Genomic DNA, 9,902 nt, shown 5'->3' with positions numbered 1-9,902 from the left:
ATATTAATTTGGTTATTATGGGCAACAAACAATACAGTTATGCATAGAACTTAATAGATAGCAACATTCTAAAATCACTAAAAATTTTTGATACAAGATTTTGAAAATCATCAAGCCCAGGATGTACAATGTTTTGTTTTTAGAATATAAAATTTCACATGAAGCATAAACAGTGTAGTTTGGTCAGATTTCCATTCAACACAAAGGCAGTCAATTATAATGGCATTTCTGTTTTTCCAGGCACAAAATGAAGATAATAGTGAAACAGTAAAGTAAAATTTAGAATTGGAAAAAGCCCTCATCATGTGTGAATAATAAATATTAAACTCCAGCATGGTCTTTAAGCCTAGAACCAATGGACAATATATTTGTTATTTTGTACTGTTAGCATCCACTGAAAAAGCTGGAAGCATAACAGCATCCACAGAAGAAAAGGTGCTAGGAAGGAGGTTGGCTTCAAACTAAAAGGTCATGGATGAATTTTGCAGGCCCCCTCTTCATTGTGTAAAATTGCTCTAGATGATAATGGATTTGGGGACAGAACAAGGATACAGAATTCTGGCTTCCAACCTCATCAGGGTATTCACTCTGGGATCTCCAAGTACTTTACTCATTCCCAGTCTTGATGAAAGAAATTGAAATACTTATATTCATCCTATGGTTTTACATTTCAATTCTTGTTGTTTGAAAAGAATAAAAATGGATACATTTTCCAGTGTGCAGAGAGTATGATTTCTTTTCAAGCAAAAGAAGTCTTACTTGATAGCTGGTGTGGAAGTTTAGAAATAACAATCAGAACTAATAGTCCTAGAGGTTTTCATGTGGTTTTGGTTTATCACTTTAACAGAAATTTAGAGCATCTTGTATTAAATATCTCCAAAGTTTTCCGGCTCAATGAAAAGTCTTCTGAAAGCACTCAATATACCTGATCACTGCCATCATTAAAGGTTCTTAAGGCCTCAACTTTTGTCTCTCCTGTCAGTGCCCCAGTGCCTGTTTCCTCTTAAAGCTACAAGATGTTTAAAAAGCTGAAAGGTGGCAAAATTAAAGGTGTGCTATTGCAAATGAAGGACAGAAGTGGGGAGGCAATCTAGCACATTGTTTAGATAACTGCTTGAGAAAAGGTTCATTACTTCCGTAGGGGTCGACAGAGGAAGAGGGCGTCGGGGAGATGTGTATGTGGAATGCGTGGCCGGAAGGCCCCCGGCTAGTGGGTCGCCTTCTGGGGAGTCCTGGCCTGGCAGCCTCCACCTGCTGGAGGAGGGACGGGGCGGGGCTAAGACGAGGAGGGAGGTGACGCACGAGCGACCCACATCGCCCCGCTTCTCGCCCGACCCCCACCGAGGCCCAGACCGTGGCAGGCTCCTCCGATTGCAGCTCGGTGAGTCCTTCGCTAATGCCAGCTCAGACCTCCGACTGACGCCCACCGGAGACCGACGGGTTCTTCGCGATCGGGAGTGGGGGAGGGCGTCCTGCTGAAATCCTTGAGCCGGAGGCTGGGGGCAGACAAAGGATGGGTGCGAAAATCGGAGGGTCGGCTCTAAATGAGAGGGAAAGAGTTGGGAGGAAGAAGGTTGGGTAGCTCATCAGATCTGAACGATGTTGGCTGGGGGTGTAAATGAAACAAAGACATCCTGCGTGCAAAGCCGGGGAGGGAAAGACGGAGATGGCCGGAGAGGCGGATCCCTGCCTCTGGCCTTTTGGTCAGATTGCGGGCTCTGCTGTCTCAGCTCTTTGTAGAACAAGGTTTTACATCTGAGAGTGGCTTCTTAAAAGTCTTTCCTTTACAGAAATAGAATTTGGGGGTTATAAATATTTCCGTTTCAGGGGAGAAATGCATGCCGCCACCATCTCCTCTGGCTCCCAGAGAAGGATGCTAGAAGAGGGTTTGCAGGGCCCCTGCCTGAGGTGTCCGCCCTAAGGTCCAGCAGCTGCAGAAGGAATCTATGTGAATATTTGTTCTCTTGTTCTGCAGGCTTCTGGTTGCATAGAAGCCAACGTTCAGGACAGGTTGACTCCCCAGACTTTCACCTTCTCTTTCACTTGTTCTGTTTTCTTTCATCACCTTTGATCCCCCCAGTTCCAACCTCCAAAACAGTGAGGTAATATTGCCAACATAATAACAGCAATCTGGGGGTCTCTGTGCCCGGCACTGTTCTCAGTGCTCTTGCACATGCTCCCACACTTACCCTCACAGTGACCCTAAAAGACAGATGCTTTTCTCGTCCCTTTTTGCAAGAAGGAAGCTGAGGCATTTGCCCACGATCCCCTGCTCTCATTTGGTGCAGCAAGCAGCCCTCATCTTCCTTCCCAGGTTGCAGGGCAGTGTGAGCTGTGTGTATCTTCATCCCCACCCAGGATCTCAAGTGTATCCCATGTTTGCTAAGCTAAGATGGTCTCTTCTACCAGCCCCAAGCTTTCTGTGCTTCTTTACCATGTATGTCTTCTAATGCCTTCCCATGAGCCTTTTCTTCCCCAGGACTAGGAAAGTCAAGATGTCACTCTCCCTGTCCCTTTCTCAAGATGGAAGCAAAGTTTTGTTGTTTGTTTCTGTTTGTTTCAAAGCAGGAGAGAGTGGTGGAGTAGGAATGGTGCAAAACTTCCAGAGAGCTATGACCACAATAAAAAATGACAGAACTGCCATTATAGTCTAGTCTTCCCCAGGATGTGAGGACACAGGGAACTGGCCATCTCGGACAGTTTTGTTTCTTTAACACCTTCTCACAGCTGATGTCCTGGGTAGCGTGGACACGTAAGGCCTAAGCAAACCCTTAAAAATTTTCATTGCAATCTCTCCCTGGGTGATCCTTGAATCACTCCCTGGAGGGAATCACATGGTTGCATCATCACAGTTGACGATTGTGGCCAATCGATCTGTGTGTGGTCTTTTTTCTGCAGGTTAAAAATGGTCTCCAGGATGGTTTCTGCCATGCTGTCTGGCCTGGTGTTATGGCTGACGTTTGGATGGACTCCAACAGCTGCTTATAGCCCAAGGACCCCAGACCGGGTCTCAGAAACAGATATCCAGAGGCTGCTCCATGGCGTGATGGAGCAGCTGGGCATTGCCAGGCCACGGGTAGAGTACCCAGCTCACCAGGCCATGAACCTTGTGGGCCCGCAGAGCATCGAAGGTATTTACTGTGTTCTGCCAGTTAGCAGTTTCGATCATTGCTGTTGTTCAGTTGCTAAGTTGTGTCTGACTGTTTGCAACTCCATGGTCTGTAGCATGCCAGGCTTCCCTGTCCTCCACTATTAGCAGTTTCTATTAGCAGTAAAATAATTAATACATATTGAAGAAACTCTACTTTCTCCCTGTTTTCCCTTTCTTCTTATACTATACAGCATATACATGCAGATACATAAGAATATGTCCTGTGAGAACAGCAACCTTATCTAATTCACAGCTGTAGCCCTAGCATCTAACACAAAGCCTGATACATTAGTATTTATCAAGTGAATGAAGAAACATCTAGTGTTGTCACTAAAAAAAGATTAGAACCCAGATCCCACATCATCTCCCAAACTGATCTCTGGGAAACTGTATCCCCAGCTGCCTACCTCTGAGCCATTACCAGCTGGTATTTGTAAAAGATCTTCAAAATGTAGGACCTAAAGGATCTGACTTGATTCTTAAGGAGGACATCAGATAAACCCAGAAGGAGCCAATGACGTACTGGCATTAAGAGTTTAGGTCAAAAACTTTAAAAATATATCTTAAAGTATAACGAATGTTAATTTAATTGTTTCATGGTGGTAAGACCATTGCCCCCTTGAGTTTTCCTGAGTTTCTGGCAATATACTTTTAATACTTTTGTTAGAAAGTGGTACTTTTTTGCTTAGTGCTTTATTTATAGAGAATTGGAGTCTAGGTCTTGAGCAGCTTTTAAGAGCAGCTGCCTTATTTCCATGCCTGGCTTTATGGCTCTGATTCTGAATGGTCTCTTTCTCCACTGAGGTGGAGCCCTAAAGCCGGAGCATGGTTGATTTCATTTGAACACAAGAGAACACAAATTCACAGGAGTGGGTCTGAAGAAAACATGTGAATTCTTTCTTTGAGTCTTGTCAAAACACACATCCAGCAAATGGTATTTCCTGTGCATCAATTTTGTATAATTTTGCCTAAGTCTATAAATTCTTACAACAGCTATCTGCCTTGGGAGTCCAGAGAATGCCATGGATATTGTTGACACATGATTCTCATTTCTGTCATGTTACCCATAGCTCTAAACCACTGAGTAAAACTAACTCCGTGGGATTGTTGTCTATGTGGCTAACATTTGATTTCAGGAGTGGATTAACGTAGATGACTTGAATCAATATTTGGCAAAACTAATACAGTTATGTAAAGTTTAAAAATAAAATAAAATTTAAAAAAAAAAAAAAAAAAGCATGCCAGCCTAGCACAGGGCTTGAGGTGGAACAAATCAGACAGAGCTTCACACCACCCCTTCTGGGCTGAATCTAAATCCTGCCCAGCACCCACTGCCACCTCTGGCTTCAAACACACCTACCCATTTCAGACCAGCTCTTTCAAGACAGTGAATATCTGCCCCTTTAACCGTAAGTGCTGTTTAGTCACCCAGCTGTTGTCATGGAGATGGTTTCCCAGGTTTCCGTTAATCCTGGAAGTGAGAAACAGCAAATCCCTGGACATCAGCAGCCTGCGTTTATCCAGAGCCTCCTTACCTGCACTCAGTAGCCAGCTGTTTGGCACCTGCTCTGTGCCCGCCACCGTGCAGGAGGCTCTGAGACAGCTCTGTTCTAGAGGATTCTTGTCTGGGAGTAGGGGCGAGGTGAGGTGATTACAGTGTGTCAGGGCCAGTGTTTTGACAGATATGCAGGCAAGGTGCTACCATGGAAGTGAAGAACAAAGTGTAGTTTATTCTGCTTGGTGTAAATGGAGGTGGTGGCTTTAAAGAAATGCTTCTTTGAAGAAGCAATGTTTGAACTGGGTTTTGAAGTTTGAATAGGAATTCATCAGGGAATGGCAAGTGAAAGGGCATGGAGATGTGAAAGTGTGGCTTAGAACAATTCACAATCAGAAACTGTTTTTATTACCCTTGGGATAATGTGATGTTATGAGCTTCCTGGGTGGTGCCAGTGGTAAAGAACCCACCTGGTGCAAGGGATGTAAGAGATGTGGGTTCCATCTCTAGGTTGGGAAGAGCCTCTGGAGGAGAGCATGGCAACCCTCTCAGTACTCTTGCCTGGAGAATCCCAAGGACAGAGAAGCCTGGTGGGCTATAGTCCACAGGGTCACACAGCGTCGAACCTGAATGAAGCGCCTTAGCATGCGTGCTGTGTGATGTCATAGCCATGTTGCATCTCTTCTAACAGTGTCTGTGGACGGTATGAATATCAGCTTGTGTTCTAGATTTCTGTTACTGTGTAAAAATTATCAGACATTTAGCAGCTTAATACAATACTTGCTTGTTACGTCAGAGTTTCCTTTCGTCAGGAGTTGGGCATGGGTTAGCAGGGCCCTCGGCTCGGAGTCTCATCAGGCTGAAATCTCAGTGTTGACAGGAGATGCAGTGCTGGCTGGAGCTTGGGGTTCTCCTCCAAACTCATCTAGGTTGTTGGCAGAATTCAATTTTTTGCTCTTTTGGGACCAAGGTCCCTTTCTCTGGTTGGCTGTCATTGGGGTCCCTCAGGTTGGTTGTAAGCCTCTTGCAACTTGGCAGCTTACTTTCTCAAAGCCAGAGGGAGAATGTCCCTTTAGTCTGCTAATCGTCATACAGTATAATTATAGGAGTGATGGTCCATTTATCTTTGTCATTAAGTGATAGTCCACTAGGTTCCCAGGTCCCGCCCACACTTGAAGGATTCATGCAGGGCATGTGCACCAGTAGGTGGGAATCTTGGGGGAGCGGGGCGGTCATCACAGAATTCTGCCTATTACAGCTTGAATGCAAACTAACGGAGAAAATAATCCAAAGACTTTAGAGGGAAGAGGAAACAAACTGACTTTTTACCTGTTGTGGACTTTGGCATTTAAGTTACTGCGTGGTCTAATATTTTCTTATGTGAGTGTATGATTGTTTCAACTCACTTGTTTATTTGAATTGTCTCTGCTCAGATGATCATTCCTGCTAATTCCCAGGGGTCTGACAGATGCATGGGTTATCTTCCATATACTTCAACATTTATTTTAGTATTTTGTTATGAAAGACCAAGTTAGAAAGGTTTTCTGATTTTTATAGGAAGAATACCCAGAATATAAATACAAAAACCTCAAGATGAGAGCAGGGAGGCTGGTGTGGCTGTAGTTTCAAAGTCATCCGCTCAGAGAGGCTTGCCCAACTGCCCAGAATAGCTCTCCCCATTCTCTGACATGGTGCCCTTTTGTATTTTTTAAACTCTAACGTTTAAAAAAAAACTTATAATGAATGTTTGTTTCCTTGCTTGTTTATTGTCTGTCTTCCCACTGGAATGTCAGTTCCACAAGGCCGCATCTTTTGTTTACTGCTTTATACCCAGACACATCGTAGGCACTTGGTAAATATTTGAAAAATGAATGTGTATTTGAATAAATATTTAAAAACTCGATATATCTGGCAGTGGGCTGTCTAGGTGGCTCAGAGGGTAAAGAATCCACCTACAACGAAAGAGACATGGTTCAATCCCTGGGTTGGGAAGATCCCCTGGAGAAAGAAATGGCAACCTCCTCCAGTATTCTTGCCTGGAGAATTCCATGGACAGAGGAGCCTGGAGGGCTACAGTCCATGAGGTTGGAAAAGAATTGGATACAACTTTGAACAACAACATATCTGGCAGCAGTAAGCATATGAGTATAGAATTTATATTCTATTTGACATCTGGGTCTCTTGAGACTTCTTCTCCTTAAGCTCAAGGGAAAGGTTCCATTTCTGTTCTCCCTTTTAAAAATCAGGAACTCAGTGATAATGTGCTCGTCAAAAGGTCTGTTTACTTTGACTATGAACGACCACCAGGGTGCAAGTTTCCTACCTTCTGTACAGGGGCGTATTGAGAAATGGAGACTTTTTGCAGTTATGGCACGAAACCAGCAGAGGGCCTACTAGACCTGAAGCATAGAGGATTCCTGAAACCTGGTACCCAGCCACCGGGTTGTTAAGCCAGTCTCCTTGTTGACCTGCTCTAGATGGTCACTGGAGAGGAATCATTTGCCCAAAACATCAAGAGGTTGGGGGTTATTTTTCACTTCTCTGTAGGTACCTTAATCATGACTTGGTAAGGAATATCTTTCAAATGTGTAAATTAGTAACCCAAAGCAAAACAAAAATACAGAGTAAAGACAAACAGGCACCAACGTATTGTTTTATAGAGAAGAAAACACGCTTTAATGGAAAGGAAAACCTGAGTTGAGTCTTTTTTTTTTGGATGGTAGTTTATTTTTCCAGAGGCTCCAGCCTACTCACATGCGAAAAGTGGGTGCTGTTAGTAACTGAATCAGGCCAGCCTTTTCTCACTTTGTGGAGTATCAGGAGCACAGCTGCAGTCTTTACTGGCCTTCCCTGATGTTATTGCGGATGATTCACCCAGTTAGCAGTACAGCTCAGCAGTGCTACTGTGCACCTTGCATCTCAGCAGTGTCCCCAAGCTCAAATCGGCTCATTGGTCAAAATGACATAGATAAGTGGCTACTGTTGTTATATTTTCCCCAGAAACAAGGAAAGCCACCAGCTGTCCAAGAGGCTAGTTCAGAGAGCCATTAGCTATGAGGTAGAGATGCTTGGGAGTCAGAAGTGGCTCTGCCAGCAGACACTAATGTTAGCTTTTGATGAATCCAATCAGAAAATGTGCTTCCATTTTCAGGATAGCAGCTTCAGGTAGAAAGGGGTCTGCTCAATGCCACGGGTTCATTTCCCCCTCCCCTCCTAGACCACCTGATAACACCAGATATCAAACCACTGAGGGATTTATATATATTGGCACTTAATGGATCCCAAATAAATTTAAACTAATATTGCCAAACATAAAAATACCAAAATTCCTTTTTATAACGCTAAATTTGGGGCTTTAATTTTTTTTTACTTTAAAGAGAACAAAAATTGTTTACTTAATAAATGTCAGGTAGAGAAAGAATCTGTAAGATAAGGTTTATTTAAAGGGGTGGATCCTAAGGAGCCTCTATTTCGTCAACCTCTGGCCTCTTAAAGGAACCGCAGTGCCTCCATTTGAGCACAAGGGGGCACCAGTTGCCTCCTACTTGAAGGCTGATGGTGGTTTAGTTGCTAAAGCATGTCTGACTCTTGAGACCTCAAGGACTATAGCCCGCAAGGTTCCTCTGTCCATGGGATTTCCCAGGCAAGAATACTGGAATGGGTTGCCATTTCCTTCTCCAGGGGATGTTCCTGACCCAGGGATCAAACCCTAATCTCCTGCGTTGGTGTGGTCTCCTGCATTGTAAGCGGATTTTTTACCCACTGAGCCACTAAAGATGTACGTTGGAGAGAAGAGTCTTAAACATTGATCAGCTGACCTGAGCCTCTCAATTTCAGGTTAGCCTCTGTCTGCAGTTGGAGGAAGGGGTGGGGGCTGAGACAGATATCTTGACTAAAATCTGTTTCTAGGTTATCCTCATTCTGGGGGAGCCAGTGAGAGCAATGGGCTTGAAGGGTTGTCTTTGAGTGCAGCAGGGCCTCCAGTTTGGCTCATGTCCTTTGGAGTTCTGTTGCACTCACCCTAAATTCAAATCCTTAATATTTCCCTGGATGATTTTCAGTTTTTTGTCTTAGGCAATGACACCGATAGTGATAAGAAATTGAAAAGGAATAATGGGAAATTTGGTTTTTTTTTCTGGTGGTAGGGGAATAAGGAGATAAAAATGACGACTTATTTTACTGTTGCTTTTAAGGTGTCCTGGGACATCCGGGTGTAGGTGTCCAGATGGCACTTAGATGTATATGACACAGGAGAGCTCTTTGGGTGAAGGAAGGGGTTTGAGAGCCCTTGTCGTATTAGTGGTAGCTGATGTCATAGAAATGGATGAAGTTTCCTGGTCAAGTATTAATTAAGACGAGCAGACACCTGAGAAAAAGCCTCGAACACTCCATTTATAGGGTCAGGTAGAAGAATCTGCAAAGGAAACCCAGAAAGATTGGGCATTAAGGAGAACCAGACAGGTGCAGTGTAAACAAAGAATGAGAGTTTCAGGAAGGGGCCGTGGTCACTTTGTCAAGATTAGCAGAGAGTTTGTATGAAATCAGGACCACTGGTGCAGAGTGTACCCTGAGTGTAACCGCCCTGAAGTTCCTGGGACTTTGGGTGGAACAGGTTCTGCAGAATAGTGGGGGCCAGAAACCACAGTGTGGGAAACAGAAGACACGGTATAGAAGCTGTTCCCGAATGTCGGGCTGTGGGACATTCCCGAATGTCGGGCTATGGGGGAAGACTGTGAAACGGTTGTGGAAGGATGAGGGGGTTGGTGATGGAGAGATGAGGAAGGTTTTTGTGTAGGTTGTTTTAGAGACTTGAACTTGTTAAAGTGCTAATTGGCAAGAGCTGATGGAAAGAGGGGCTTCCCTGGTGGCTCAGACAGTAAAGAATCTGCCTACAATGCAGGAGACACAGGTTTGATCCCTGGGTTGGGAAGATCCCCTGGAGAAGGAACTGGCAGCCCACTCCAGTATTCTTGCCTGGAGAATGCCTTGGGCAGAGGAGCCTGGTGGGCTACAGTCCATGAGGTTGCAAAGGAGTCAAACATGGCTGAGCAACTGAGCATGCATGCACACATGATGGAGAGAGAGTTAACGTTACAGGATGAAGGGCAGATGACTGATGGGTAAATGTTCCTGAGGATATGAGAGGAGATGAAACCAAGAGCTCAGGTGGAGGCCAGGGTTTAGGTCTTTCCACAACTGGGAAAAAAGGGAAGAGGCAGAAGTGTGTCGGGATGCAGTGAAGTTCATGATTTGTTG

The 9,902-nt window shown here is 44.4% G+C and overlaps 1 protein-coding gene across 1 annotated transcript in view; it reads left to right on the top strand.

The window, feature by feature from the left end:
* The first annotated feature begins 1,318 nt into the window (after nucleotides 1-1,318).
* The window catches only part of SCG5 (secretogranin V), a 56,875-nt gene continuing 48,291 nt past the window's right edge, over nucleotides 1,319-9,902 (top strand). The window contains exons 1-2 of the mRNA XM_055537286.1: nucleotides 1,319-1,381; nucleotides 2,899-3,131. Of these exons, the coding sequence (XP_055393261.1) occupies nucleotides 2,906-3,131 (226 nt within the window). The 5' untranslated portion in view covers nucleotides 1,319-1,381; nucleotides 2,899-2,905. The remainder of the gene's footprint in view (nucleotides 1,382-2,898; nucleotides 3,132-9,902) is intronic.

The sequence above is a fragment of the Bubalus kerabau genome, chromosome 10 (assembly GCF_029407905.1).
Source record: "Bubalus kerabau isolate K-KA32 ecotype Philippines breed swamp buffalo chromosome 10, PCC_UOA_SB_1v2, whole genome shotgun sequence".
Taxonomy (NCBI): Eukaryota; Metazoa; Chordata; class Mammalia; order Artiodactyla; family Bovidae; genus Bubalus; species Bubalus kerabau.
The sequence above is the reverse complement of the archived record's forward strand: the minus strand, read 5'-3'. Positions and strand labels throughout refer to the sequence as shown.